Here is a 14,898-nt window from a genome sequence, read left to right on the forward strand (position 1 = left end):
CCCGAACGCCCACTTTCAATTTTTCAGCTCTGAACCGTCGCTCGCGCGATGCGACCCTGCAGACCAGAGGCAGTCTATCTTATATTGCGCGTCGGAAACACCCTGGCTTTCGTCTGGTACGTTGGCTGGGCAGGTGTAATGTGGTACCGTAGGCTTGCAGTCAGCCCGCTGTGTCCTTGCGCAGAACTATCGGAAGCGGGTTGCAACCCTGTGATGGGCCAAGACTTTATTTCCAAATACTTGAGCTTGGACCCTGAAGCGATCGAGATATGATGTCTCGACAGTCTTGACTCGACCGCCAAGGCAGAGAATGCAATCCTCTCAAAAGACACGGCGCCGCCGCGTGTCGCCGTTGGGTTGTGGCGGGTGGTCTGGAATGCTGTCTTGAGGGGGTCGGAGCCGTTGTCTTGAATCGAAGGCTCTTTGATTGCAACTTGCGACAGACAACGTCCAGCGGCGCGATGCAATGCAAGCTTGGTGCCCGTAGTGGCATGCCAGCGCTGGACCGTCCCGGGCTAGCCAGACTCCCAGAATTCTAGGCCACTACGCGGCGGAAATGGCGTCCCCGATTGGCCACTGGGCCTTGCTGTAGCGCTAGCCATCAGCCGGCACAACACGCTAACCGCACCAAAATCCCAGGTCAGGCTTTTAGTGTCCAACCAAGCCGGCTGTCGCCACAGGGGACTCAGGCACTTTAGGAGGTCTCCGACGGCGCGCCACTGGCCGAATGAAGGCACTAAATGGGGCGACGGCTGTTTTGTTCCCAGTGACGGAAAGTCCCAATGGACAAGGCAGACGACAATACAACATGCGCACTGAGCGACAACTGTTTGAAGAGCCGCAAATGGACAGCAGGAGTGTGGCACCACGAACTGACTCCATAGAGCAAAGTGTATTACCAAGTAGGTTGTAGGCTGTAGGTGGTCAAATATTTGCGTGATCAGACCTGTAATACGTCGTACTCCGTACGCAAAGTACGACGTGGATCGACTGGGGGGTCCTTCCCAAAACGATGCAAATGCGACCTCGCATCGAGCTGAGAAACAGTACACGGCAGTGGCAAATGAAGAAGGAGCCGCGGGCCTGGGAACACAAACACAACAACACAGACCACACACAATCTCGACAAGGAAAGAGCAGACAGAAGAGCAATGAGAAGAGAACGACCAACACCATCGCCGCAGTACACCTCGCCAAGGAAGGAACCCCCCTGCCATCAACCCACTGGCCCTCCGTACCCCTGTGGGTCGACTGTCCCCGCTCGCACTTGCCCTCTCGCCCATCGCCTTTCATCAGAGACATTGGACGAGAGACATTTGGGCCTCATTGCACCTCCACTTTGTAGTTAGCCCTTTTTTACTGGGGCGTGCCTGCCATCTTTGCCCATTGCAGGGCCTTCGTGCGTCTTGTCGTGGATCGTCTGTTCGTGGGCCTAGGTCTTTCCTTCCATTTTATCTCCTTGCCCTGCTTCGTTGGACGTCGTCGGTTGTCGTTGCTTCTTTTGTCTCCCGTAATTGTTTCTGTCGAGACTCTACTGCTCTCTCTTTTTTGTGCACCGCATCTCTCCTGACAACAATCACCAATTACCCCTGACTCCTTCGACGCCGACAACAAACTCCCGCCGGCGAATTCAAAACAACCCGCCCTCACGGCATGACGACCCTCCCCTGCCGGCTGCAGTGAACGGCCCCCGGAAGCAATGACAAGATGGACTGGGGCATCACGCTGGTTACCGGCCTCGAAAAGCGCCTGGTAAGTAACGACAGACGTCGACAGACCTTGAGTCGCCGGCATCACATCCTTCTCCCGCTCATATACCCAAGTCACACCTCCCTCCAACATACATGCTGACGCTCCCAGAATCAAAGCCAGGACCCTCGGATCGGCTCCGGCCGCGACAACTCTACCGGCGGCACCCTCAGCCACGTCACCTCCTCCGGCACTGACTCCTCCTCCGCTGCCTCCCTCGGCAGCACCTTCGTCCCCGTTCTCGTCTACTCCGGCGTCTGCCTCGTCATCTTCTTCGTCTTCCGCCGCAAGTGCCAGCGCGTCTACGCGCCGCGCACCATCTCCAGCATCCGCCGCGCCCCCCTCGTCCCCGTCCCGCCCCTGCCTGACACCTGGTTCACCTGGCTCAAGGACTTTTGGAACATCGACGAGGCCTTCCTCCTCAACAATACCTCCCTCGATGGCTTCTTCTTCCTCCGCTACCTGCGCGTCCTGGCCACCATCTGCTTCGCCGGCTGCATCATTGCATGGCCTGTCTTGCTCTCCGTCAATGCCACCGGCGGCAAGAACCTGAGTCAGCTCGACCTGCTCACCATTGGCGACGTTGCCTCGCCCATCAAGTTCTACGCCCACGTTGCCATTGCCTGGCTCTTTTTCGGCTTCATCCTCTTCATGATCAGCCGCGAATGCATCTACTATATCAACCTGCGCCAGGCGTACCTCATGTCGCCGCGCCATGCCCAGCGTCTGTCGTCCCGCACCGTCCTCTTCACCTGCGTGCCCAAGCGCTTTCTGGACGAGCACCGCGTCCGCAAGCTCTTTGGCGACTCCGTTAAGAATGTGTGGATCCCGCGCAACACCCGCGAACTGGAGCGCCTGGTCGACGAGCGGGAAAAGGCTGCTGTGCGCCTGGAAAAGGCCGAGATCGAGCTGATTCGCAAGGCCAACCGCGCTCGCAAAAAGAAGCACGGCGTGCCCCTTGACCAGCAACTTCCTCCTCCCGTCTCCATGGCCGGCCGGTCGCCGGCCCGGTCCGACACCTCGTCCACCCTCGACTCGACATCCTCATCTGCCTCTGCGGCCTCTGCGGCCTCCGCTGCCTCCTCCGCCTCGTCCTCTTCGCCATCCTCACATTCCTCTCCATCCTCTGCCGCACACTCCCCTCGTCCCTCTACATCTGCACCGGCAGCAGCTCCACTGTCACCACCTCCAAGGGCATCTACTTTACCACAGCAACCGGCCGCAGCGACAACGGCAACAACAGCAGCGACGGTGGCGGCAGCTCCACCACAGCGCTCCTCCTCGTCAGTACGACGGGCATCTGCTGCTTCGACGGGATCAGCATCCCGCGTTCCAACCGAACCGCCACAGCCACCACCCGCCGTTTCAACGTCATCAACCATCAACGTTTTGCAAAACACCCTTTCGCCGGGTCTTATTCATGAAATTCGTGAAATCAACCAAACAAACAAAATCCAAGAGCCGTCACCGGCGGCACGAAAGGCCGACAGGGCCCATGTCACCGACGACATATTGCCCATGGCGCCCGACGACCGCCAAGGGTCCTTCTCAGACGCATCCGGCCCGTCGTCAGCGACGGCTGTTGTCTCCACTGTTCCCCCCATGTCCGAGATTACTGAAATCGAGAGGGCCGTGGAAGGCCCCCCAAACCAGGACAACACCATTGTTGCCAAACCTGCAACGAAAGAGTTCGCCGACGACAACAAGGAGAACAACGACGACGAGGAAAATGAGCAGGATTATATCCACCCTTACGGTTTCAACGACACCCTCCCCGATGTTCGCGGCTCTGTTGCCGCTCAGTGGCTGCCCGTCGACAAACGCCCGGCACATCGCCCGCTGGCCAACTTTGGCCGCCGCGTCGACACCATTCGCTGGACCCGCATGCGCATCAAGTCACTGAACAAGGCCATTGCCAAACTGCGCCGCAAGTTCCGTGCCGGTGACGGCGACCTTATCTCGTCCATGTTTGTCGAGTTCGACACCCAGGCCGCCGCACAGGTCGCCTTCCAGGTCCTCACCCACCACCAGCCGCTGCACATGTCGCCGCGGTTCATCGGCATCCGGCCCGAAGATGTCATCTGGTCGTCTCTCCGCATGCGCTGGTGGGAGCGCATCATGCGCCGCTTCTTGATCATGGGCGCCATTGCGGTCGGCATCGTCTTCTGGTCCATCCCAGCCGCCTTGGTCGGCATAATCTCCAACGTCTCCTTCTTGAGCTCCAACGTCTTTTTCCTGCACTGGATTGCCGATATTCCCAAAGCCATTACTGGCGTCATCGAGGGCCTGCTACCTGCGGTTGCTCTCTCTCTTCTGATGGCGGCTGTTCCGGGAATGCTGCGCATCTGCGCACGCATCGCCGGCCTTCCGTCGTCGCCCATGGTCGAGCTGTACACCCAGCACGCCTACTTTTGCTTCCAGCTCATCCAAGTCTTTCTTATCACCACCTTGACCTCGGCCGCCTCGGCCGCCTTCACGCAGATTTTGGCCGATCCGCTCTCCATCAAGGATCTGCTGTCCACCAACCTGCCCAAGGCCTCCAACTTCTACCTCTCCTACATCACCGTGCAGTGCTTGGCTGGTGGTGCCATTGGCCTGGTCCATTTCTTTGACCTGTTCCGCCACACCGTCCTGAACAAGACCATCCAGCACCCTCGCCGCGCCGTCCGCAACTTCCAGCGTCTCAAGCAGCCGCACTGGGGTGGCATCTTCCCCGTGTATACCAATATGGGTGTCATTGCCATCAGCTACACCTGCATTGCCCCTCTCATTCTCGTCTTTGCGGGCATCGGCATGTGCGTCGTCTACCAGGTGTACAAGTACAACCTTGTCTACGCCTTCGACGGCGATCGCGATAGCAGAGGCCTGCACTACCCGCGCGGCCTCTTGCACCTGATGATTGGCTTGTACCTGGCCGAGGTCTGTCTCATTGGCCTGTTCTCCATCCAGTCTGCCGTAGGCCCCGTCATCCTGATGATCATGTTCCTCGTTTTCACCTTCCTTGTCCACACCTCCCTCAACGACGCTGTCAGCCCGCTGCTGTACAGCCTACCGCGCACTCTGGCCCTCGATGACCAAGACCTGGCGGCCGGCCACGAAGACCTCCGCCGGCAGGCGGAGCGTGAAGCCGCTGAGGCTGCCGCTAGCAGTGCGAACAGCGGCGGTCTGAACGCCGACTACTACAACATTGAGGAGGGCTACGGTGAGGACAACGACTCGGACGACGACCTGCACGCGGGCCCCGTCACAAATCGCGGCATCGACGGTGCCAGTGAACTCATGGGCATGGTCAAGGATTGGGGCCGCGACGCCATCAAGAAGCGCATGAAGACCGAGGTCAAGGCCATGAAGACGGACATTACCTCGTTTAGTGTGTCGCGGTACATCCCTTGGGGGAAAACGACCATAGTCCGCAACGACATCAACAACAACCGCGCTGATCCCAACGCAGCGAGCAACAGCGACGCCGGGCCCCAGGGGGAGCTGGGCGCCGACGGTCAACCCCTGTCCGAAAAGCCCAAGCCCAACTTCTTCACGCGCTGGTTGCACCCGGAGCTGTTCGAGGACTATACCTTTTTGCGGAAGACGTTGGTCCGGGATGAACAGGAAGAGCCCATGGCCTACCCAGCCGACTACACATTTCGCGGCTACTGGCCGCCTGAGATGTGGAAGCCGATTCCCAAGCTGTGGATTCCCCGTGACGACGCCTGCGTCAGTCGCCAGGAGGTTGCGCACACGCGCAAGGTCGTGCCTATTACGGACCGCGGTGCCTGGTTGACGGCCAAGGGCAATGTCGTCGCCGACCTCGACAAGGCGCCCTTTTTGGAGCCCATCTATTTGTATTAACTGACAACGAGCGTATCATTCCGGCGTTGTGTTTTTTTTGGTTATTTTTGCTTACTTTGCGTGGGTAACGGGCGAATTTACATATACCTGTGTTGGATTTTCCACAACTTGATGTTTGATTGATTTTGAAGGACCTTGAAAAAGCAAGGTAAAATACTGTGGATACCTTTTGGGCGGATTATTTGTCGATTTCAAACCCTTTTAATTGCGATTTCTACCTTTGTTAAGTCGTTGGCTAAACAGCAAATCGTTCTACAAATCTTATTTATCTTTTATAATTCTAAGTAGCCTTCCATACTGCTGGATAATGATGTACGTGATTCCATATTAGGAGGGGAAAGACGCTGAAAATTTTCAAAAGTGGCAACAATGTATTACCAGCAAAACCTTGGAGATACAAAGAAAAGTAATGTGGCTTACATCTTGAGGCATCAAATCGTGGTTTGTTCTATGATACTATTGAGCAGCATCTGATGAATTAGAACAGCAGATTCTCTGTTCGTCCTAAACAAGACAGTCAAATTAGGTCAGTAAAATCAGGCCAGTTCAGCGTCGCAGCCATGGTTGTTACCAGCTTGTCTTAAGTATCGCAATGTACGTCGAAAGGCAACAAAGCACGGTAAATGCAAATCAAAGAGTAAGAAAGATAAATAGGACTTATTTTGATCTGTAGGCCTATTTCGGTAATGGCCGAAATTGAGGTTTGTAAGTAGTACACGAAGCTGTGGCAAAACAGGAAAGATGCCGGCCAGCTCTTTGTCTGAAAAAAAATAGGATCCCCTGAGTCTTGATGGGAGGAGATGTTTTAATGTACACAGAACAAAAGGTAAGTTTAATGGTAATCAGTCGTAGGGGGGTATATCGAGCAAAATGAGAACAAAAAATGCAGGCGCAAAAAATAGCAAGAAACCCCCAAGAGATACAGAACGGACGTGCGAGGACAGCAAGACAAGGGATCTTACAAGAAGCGTGACACAAGAATGGCACTCTACAGCGGGGGGACACTGCAGAATTGCCTCTTCCCCGTCAAATCTTCTTGTACCAGTCCACTTGACTCGTTCTCGTCCCGACACAGCCTGTTTCTGCTTTTAATCCGTCTCTTTCCCAGTTCCCGGTTCCATGCAACGCAATAAAAAAACGAGATGAAAAACACAAAAGATAATCATGATCGTGAGAGAGATGTATAGGAGGTTGTCGTGATAGTTTTGAAAGGAAGCGGGTAGAGAGAAAGAATCGCGCTTGCCAGATAGAACACGCCGGTTAGAGGAAACCAACCAAGGGTCAGCAAAGACAAAGCGAGTTCTTTCCGATTCCTGATCTGCCAAGGTGGGTTACAAAGAATGATTGTGAGAGGACGCCGTTGTTTGACAAAGATGAGGGTATCATGAAGACGCCAGTGATGCCAGTATAGCCAGATGATGATGCCCGTGCCGAGGACATGTGTGAATGTGTGCCTTGCCAGAGAATGCTTTGCAATGACCCTTTTACCATGATGACGCCTTGCTGGTTTGAAGACGCCGATGGAATGAAGAGAACAGAAAACAAGCAAACCATACCTCGGGAAAGCCAAGCCGAGAAATGAAAAGCAAAAAGAATACCACGCTCCACGCTGTGCAATGCAGATAGAGATGCCAGATAAGCAAAGACAATATCGTACACACAAGAAAGAGAGACGAGTGGAAGGATGAAACAAACAAAGATGAAACATCCTTTGGAGGTAGTGGTGGATTGGTAATGTGATGTGTGATTCTTGTGGGCTGTGCGTAATCCTATTGTCTTTCTCGTTCATCGACAGCGGCGGACGCGGCAGCTTCCCTGCGACCCCGGAACCGGGTCCGCATGGGTCTGGGCAAGGCAGTCTTCTCGACGCCGAGCCCTGGCCTGCGCCGTCCGCAGCTGCTGGCACGTCTGGTGTTGGTAGAGGAGGAGGCGATGGCGTCGAGGCGGTGGATGCGGCCTTGCCGGGATGAGCGGTCAGAGGCGCGGCCACAAGTAGCAATGATGCCGCTCGGCGCGGCAGGGTGGTGGCGGCCGGCATCAACATGTGCCACAGGCCACGGCCGCGCAGAGGGTGAGACGCTACGGTGACGGTCCCGGAACATAACAGGCAGAGGCGAGGCGGAGCAAGAATCGTTGACAGCGAGGCCCGGCTGCAGCGGGCGACGGTACGGCGACGATGAGTGTGATTTGCCGCTTCCGATGGTGGCATCGGTGGTGTGAGCGGTTGTCGTTGGCGTGGCGGCATTGGCAATGGCTTCAAGTTGGGGTTGATTCTGGTTCTGGTTTTGGTTCGTGACGGGGGTGGGAGGGGTCTTGGACTCGGGGGTGGTGGTATCCACTAACTCCTGCATGGTAGTGGCATAGGCCTCAGCAGGGCTGTGGTGGGGAGACTCCTCTTCAGCGACGTCAGGCTCTGCATCCGACATGGACACGGGTGTGTCGGGGCCAGAGGACTGAGAGGTGTCGTCGTCGAACTGGGAGGGACACTCCTCGTCATCGTCGTCGTCGTTGTCGACGTTGGGGGCAGCATCGCCGTCCTCAATGTCATGGGGGCGATCGCCTTCATTGGAGTCGAAGGACAGTGTGCGGGCGGGAGTGAGAGTGTTGAGACAGTACAGCTGGTGGGACGACGTCTCCATGTCGTCAGAGTATGTCGTCAGGGAGCGAGGCGAGGGAGGGAGGTCGTGGTGAAGAGAGGTGTGGGAGAGGGAATGGGTCATTGCCATCGGCTCTTGGGTGAAGCTGGCATCGTCGAAGAAGGGCTTCACAGCTGCAACGGGCGGCTGACTCTTGGCTTCAATTTCAGTGTTCTGACCCGAGGACGAGGGCGAGGCCTTGTGCCAAGGGTGGCTGCTGGGGAGGTAGGAGGCAAAGTAGCGAACGAGCGAGTCAAGCGACCGCGTCCGAAACAGCTGCAAGGCTTGTTCCCATTGTGTTGTGCCGACGAGATCCGGGTTGGCGATGATTTCGAACGAGGCCGATTCGAGCGACTCGTTCAGCTCGCGAAGGCGTTGATCACGGCGGACGGCGAGCAGATTGTGAAATTCACCGGTAGTCGTAGCCTCGTTGGCAATCTCAAAGACGTCGTGGTGAAAGGCATCGGGATCTTGGATGGTGGACTGGAAGGTGTTGTACTGCTTGTGGAGGGTCGTGAAGAGCGCGTCTCGCTTCATGCCAAACTTCCACGCAGGCCAGGCTATATCAGGATCTTCCATGATGGGTTGAGCGGTGTCGAACGAGGGTACGAGGTGGGTATTTATCGACAAGAGTTTGGTGATGGACGACACGGGGGAGACCGTGTCGACGAAAGTTGATGGTACTGTGATTTCGGAGATTGGAGGGGGGAGGGTTGAGTCGAAGAGGGACAGATCGAATCAGTCGTCGGAAGGGAGAAGTTCGATGATCGTGGGAGTCAAGAGAATCGTGAGAGACGGAGCGGATGAGCGAGAAGGGGACGAGAGATGGAATGAGAGATGAGCCAGGTCCAGAGCGCGTTGTTCATGAACAACGATGGTGACAGTCGTTGCAAGCAGAGCAGGGCATCTACTGCAGAGGTATACCAGCGGCGTGATACATTTTGGCGGTGTTTTTGGTTGTGGCTAGATGGTCAGAGAAGCTGAAAGGCGTGCAAAACGGTGGCTGTCGAGAAAGAGGCGGAAATTGTGGGCGGAATCTACAGTTTCTATGGCTTTGGATGCGATTTTGGGGGCTCTGAGGAGGGAATTGGACTCTGGCTCAAAGAGAGGAGGGGACGAGAGGGGACGGTGATGATGAGGAAGAAGGAGAGTTGCGAGATGCAGTAGCGAGATGGGCGAAATGGGGACAAAACAGAAGGCAACAAAGACTGTTCAGCGGGAGTGGGCGTCGTCTTTCACCATCGCAGGCGCATTGGTGACAACAAAGAGGCAAAGAGGCAAAATTGGGCGGGAAGTGAGGAAACACAGGCCGTAGGGTTGAAAAAGGGCGGGAAAAGTGGGCGATGCGGTCAACACCCAACAAAGGTGGAACGAAGGATTGTTGTGCAAAATGGATCGTTTGGCACCAAAAACGGAATGAGACAAAGTGGCGCTAGAACAAGGTCATCCGAGCCCTGCAACCAATAAAACATCTCTTTCGGTCATATATAAGTGGGTCTGCATGTACGTTGAAATGCAGCTGCGCCTTTCTATGCATGGCGCTAGTGACCCCTGCTAGCCAATGGTGTGCCTGGAATAAAGCGTAGGAATATCTCGCAGCCAATGGGAGCATGGCTGAAACCCCCCAGTCCCGTTTTCTCCCTGCCTCTGCCTGTTTTCGTGAGGTAGGAGTGGGGCATCTGAGAGAGTGTGAAGCAGGGGGACAAACTCTCGTCGGGCACAGCATGCAGGTGTGGGAGGAGGAGGCGCCTTGGGGCAAGGGGTCTGGGGGTGTAGCGAGATATCCGATGGCTGAAGAGGAGAGCCGTCAGCGGAGAGAAACATCCTTTGTACAGTTGTACACAGTAGTTAGTGCGCAAAAAGTCAGTATACACTGTAATACACTGTGTACAGAGAGGCTCACACAAGACAGCCTTATCGCGTTGTACCTCCATCGCCTACGTCTAACATCACCCCTTCCACATGTCACAACTTATTTCTGCCTCAGAATGCATGTATGCCTCACAGGAAGGCAACCTGGCCGGTAGTCCACATGCAAAGTCGACGTGACCAGAGGCCAATGGGCGCAGGGTTTCCTCAGCCTCCACGCCGTGTCTGTGAAGTCACAGACTGTGCAGGGCTGAGATTGGGGGCCATTTGTGCGAGCAATTCGCACCACTTATAACATACACCGTCAGTTACACCGTGCAGCCTCCGACATACACGGCGGCTTCTGTGGCGCGGTTGTCTGGTGGGTGTGGCTCGTGTCTTCCCGCATGCGCCGCTTGCCATGGCGGCCTCTAGGCAGCTGCCGCCCTTTTGCGTCTTGTTTCTCTCGTCCTTATTTCTAACCTCCTTTTTTCCGTCTTCTTACTTTCGTGATATTTTCTGCCTCGTTGAGCGCTTTCTGTGTGGTTCCGCCGTTTCTTGGCTGTGACTCGACTCGGCGAGTTTCGAGGTCGTCTTCCTCGTTCTCTGCTGTCTTTCTTTGCTCTGTTGCGTGGCCTGTATTGGTGTCCTGTTATCCGTCCTGTGGTCCGTCCTGCTGGCTGTCCTGCTCTCTGTTTTTTCTCTTGCCGTCCGTTGTGTTCCATCCCTCTCTGTGGCCTTCTGTGGTCACCTTGAAGCTGAGAAGCGGCCCCTGGCCCTCCTTCCCCAATTTTTGGAAACTCCAATTTTTTGAATCTTATTTTTGGTGTTGTCCTATATGACTCTCTTGTCACATTCTTTTTTAAGTATCTGATTCTCCTTGTTGTTCATTTTTTATTGCCTTGGGTGTTGGTTCGTGACAACATCACCGGGTCTCTTCTCACCTCACGCCGCTCTCTTCCGTTACGGCCTCTTTCGACGCTTGTCATTTTATTTTTGGCCTCTATTTCGCCTTACTGCCTCGTTTCCATCATTTGTTGCCTTCGTATTGTTTCTGTTTGCCCTTGTGCTGCTTTCCGCGTGACGGGCTGCAACTGCTCGTTGTAGCGGTCCTGCCCTATTTGTGTCGGTTTTGCAGACTGTTTGCCGCCTTCCAGCGCCCGAGCAACTCCAGAACAGGCCCCGTCTGCTGGCCGGTCGTGCCTTCCCAGGACAGAAACAGTTGCACCAGGCGGACACTGCAGGCGACCACAACGCGCGCACGACAAAGAGAAATAGGAAAGAACGAAATCGAGCCGATACTTAGGCGTCGCTGTCGACATCGAGGAACTTCATAAAACGGCAGGAACGACCCTCTCTGGCTCCAGACGAGTCGACTTCAGTCGAGCACACTAGCCGTCCGTGTCATTGCTGCCCCCCTTCCCTCTGCTATTATTATTAGAAAGGAAAGAGCGAAAAGGACCCACAGCTGTCCGAAATATCAACCGCCGGCCCTGCCACTTTCCTTCCTTGCATTTCAGGAAACCTTTCCTCCTTCAACCTCAACCACAAACTTTCCGGTTGACGACGACGACGACTGTCCCGGCACCTCGACGCAGCTCCTTTTCTGCAACCCACGGCGCCCGTCACCCTGCCGCTATTCTCGTTTCGGACCTGGCGGCACCGCGCTCACCCAATCGCAAGTCCCTGCCGTCCGACCCCACACCTCCTCCGCCCGGACCGGCCACGAGCGTGTATGTAGATATATGGATATATATATCGGCCGACTGCCCCCCCCCCCCCCCGCTTGACGACTGGTGCCCGAGCCCCCGTTTGACTCTTTTTTGCGTGTTTCCGCCTCTGCTTCTGTGCGGCTTACGTGGCTGGGTTGACCATATATATCTGGTGGCCGCCTGTGTCTGTGCTGTCTTCTGTGCTCTGATTTTTCTATCTTTCTCTTCTCTTCTCTTGCCCTCCCTGCTTCCCCTCCTACTCTAGAGTTGCCTCGCCGTCTCATTCTCCCCGCTGTCTGGCATAACACACCTTGACCACTTCCCCGCCATCCTCGCCGCCGCTCCTGGCTGGCCGCGTTCCGCCTCCATCCCTGACCGTGGCTTTGCCGCCGTGCGCTGCCGCCATGGGTGAAGCGGTGACGCAGTCGTCATCCTCCGCGTTGGACACGGAGGAAAAGACCGAACCATTCCCGTCGTCCGAGTATGCTTCACGCCTGCTCGACATGCGCGTCCAGGAGAGCTTTGCGGCGTCGGGCAGCGCCGGCAACGTCCACCTGGACGAGCTCGTCGTGCCCTCGGACAAGGACATCCGGCTGCTGGTTCGCCCATTGCGCAGCCGCTCCGTCAGCCCCGGCAGCAGCGACAACTGCGAGTGGGTGGCCCTGCGCACCGAGGTAGCCTCGGCTGGCGCCGCGGACCAGCCGCCAGAAACGGTACTGGCCGTCACACAAACATCCAAGGACATCAAGTTCACCGTGCTGAGTGAGCGCCACAGCGACGGCACGCCGATGCCAACCCTCTGGTGCGAGCTGTACTACGACCCTTCGAGCGACAACCAGATTCTGCTCAACAGATGCGACGTGCCGATCAACCTGTCGCGGATCTACCCCGCCATCTCCCCGCCCGCGAGCTCCGATGGCACACCAAGCACACCCGGCACGCCCACAAACGCCAACACTACCACCACCCCTATGATGGTGATGCCGCCCGGGAGCCAGGGCTTCATTCAGGGCATCGAGTATAACATCAACCCGGGCACGATCAAGGCCCTGTCACCAGGCACTTGGCGCATCAAGATGGGCCATACTGAGGTTCTGGACTTTCGGATACTAGAGCGCCGCCGCACACTGTTCAAGGCACTCCCACCACCACCATTACAGAATGACACCCCCGCATCATCAGGCAAGCGCTCGTTTGTTGCCGATGAGGACGACGATGTCGGCCGGCCCGACACACGGCGGCAGAAGACCATTGAGGGTGCGGACATGGCGCCTCCCGTTGGCGGTATCGATGAGGTTAACAAGGAGGCCGTCATTATGTTCCTGCGACCCACGGCTGACCCGCTTGTCTTCCCTCTGCCCACGTCCGCCAAGGGCAACGAGGTCGGGCAGCAGCTCACCGACTCGCACGCTCTGTTGGACATGGAGCGCCAGGACACAGTTGTGGTCCCCGGCAGCTGCGACATCGACTCGTACAAACTGACGAAGCGCGACCCGATCGCGTCGACCTCCCTCTCGACCGTCTTTACGGGCACCATGGAGCACCCCGAAGTACCGCCCGGCAGTGTCATCACAGTCAAAGTCATCAAGACGCGGCCCGCGCCTCTACCGTCCTCGCCGGTCACCAATACGGCGGCGGCGGCTGCGGCTGCCGCGCTGGCCGCGCAGCAGCTGCGCCCGCAGGAGATGGAGCGTGTGGTGGTGCGGCAGGCCGATACGTGGCTGCGCGAGTACCAGTCGCACGAGTACCTGCGGCACGAGAGCATCGTGCGGCTGTACGGCGGCGACGCGCGGTACCTGTCGCTGTACATGGAGCACGTCGACGCCAAGGACCTGAGCAAGAAGGGCGCCTGGCGCGCGTCCAACTCGGACTACTTCACGGGCGACCGGCGGGACGCGCTGCGGATCCTGCGGGACATTTCCGGGGCGCTGCACTACATCCATGGGCGCAACCTCGTGCACAACGACGTCAAGCCCGCCAACATTTTGTACTCGCCCGAGCGGGGCGCCGTGCTGTGCGACTTTGGGCTCTCCACAGACATCAACAGCCCACCCTCAGCCGGCGGCACGCCCTACTACGTGCCCCCCGAGTTCATCGGGCGCAAGCTGCGCGGCCCGCCCAGCGACGTGTGGGCGCTGGGCATCACGATGCTGTATGTGCTGCGCAAGATTGGGTTCCCCGACACGCGCGGCGGGCGCAACCGGCCGAAGCCTCTGTACTGGCAGATTGCCGATGTCAACAAGACGACGGCGCTGTCGACAACAAATGGCGGCGGCAGCAGCAACGCGACGGGAACGCCGTCGGCGGCGATGCAGATGAACATGTGGCTGTCGGAGATCCGGGAGGCCAAGGACAAGCTGGACCGCAGCGAGACGATTGAGCGGCTGACGTACGAGATGCTGGCGCCGAACCCGAACCAGCGAATCACGATGAAGCGGGTGGTGAGCGAGCTGATGAAGGTGGCGGCGTGACGAGTACGAATTGTTCATTTGGTGGGATTTATTTGTTGGCACGACATTTACGGGATTTGTTTGCTTTTGATTTCGTTTTATATCTCTTTTTCTTCTTCTTTTCCATCCTTCTTCCTGGGGAGGCATCCTACGGCTTATATTTTGTTCCGTGTCGGCATTCCTGTATTTTCTGTTCGTTTTGTCCCTTTTGTATTTTCTGTCTTCTCATACCCCTTTTCTGTTTACTTTTACGTCTTTTATGGTTGACGGTCTTTCGATACGTCACTGGTCCCTTGCGACCGTTTGTTTGTCTTTGCTATATTGTTTGATTGTTTCCCTGATTTATTTATCACTGTGTCATTCTGGGTGTTGTTCCCGTTGCACTCCACTTCACTGTTGAGTCCTGCATTTCCCTCTATCATGGCTGTTGTTCTTACCTTTTGTCTTTGCTTTCTATTGGGAACGGCGCATATATGCATGCTGAACGAAGAGGAGACTTGACCTCAAAAGTTATTTGATCTGCACACTTTTGCATTTACGTATCATCCAGTCATTGACAAGTGGCATTGACTCACGGCTTTCACATCATTCAACTCTGCTCTTCGAGGTTATTATCCACCCTTGATATTAATGTCCATCATACATACAACAGCATAG

At 56.3% G+C, this 14,898-nt stretch overlaps 3 protein-coding genes across 3 annotated transcripts; 2 read left to right on the forward strand and 1 right to left on the reverse strand.

Annotated features, from left to right (window-relative positions):
- Positions 1-1,707: 1,707 nt before the first annotated feature.
- Positions 1,708-5,595, forward strand: SPSK_06903 (uncharacterized protein; the record flags this gene model as incomplete). Its single annotated transcript, XM_016733575.1, has 2 exons — positions 1,708-1,752; positions 1,861-5,595. 2 exons carry the CDS (start codon positions 1,708-1,710, stop codon positions 5,593-5,595), a joined length of 3,780 nt encoding a protein of 1,259 aa, XP_016591659.1.
- A 1,769-nt stretch (positions 5,596-7,364) lies between these two features.
- SPSK_07495 (uncharacterized protein) lies at positions 7,365-8,810 on the reverse strand (the record flags this gene model as incomplete). The annotated part of the gene is made up of 1 exon (XM_016734157.1): positions 7,365-8,810. One exon carries the CDS (start codon positions 8,808-8,810, stop codon positions 7,365-7,367), a length of 1,446 nt encoding a protein of 481 aa, XP_016591660.1.
- Positions 8,811-12,195: 3,385 nt separating this feature from the next.
- Positions 12,196-14,262, forward strand: SPSK_07191 (serine/threonineeeee-protein kinase; the record flags this gene model as incomplete). Its single annotated transcript, XM_016733857.1, has 1 exon — positions 12,196-14,262. One exon carries the CDS (start codon positions 12,196-12,198, stop codon positions 14,260-14,262), a length of 2,067 nt encoding a protein of 688 aa, XP_016591661.1.
- Between the last annotated feature and the right edge of the window lie 636 nt (positions 14,263-14,898).

This window comes from Sporothrix schenckii, assembly GCF_000961545.1.
Source record: "Sporothrix schenckii 1099-18 chromosome Unknown Cont41, whole genome shotgun sequence".
Taxonomy (NCBI): Eukaryota; Fungi; Ascomycota; class Sordariomycetes; order Ophiostomatales; family Ophiostomataceae; genus Sporothrix; species Sporothrix schenckii.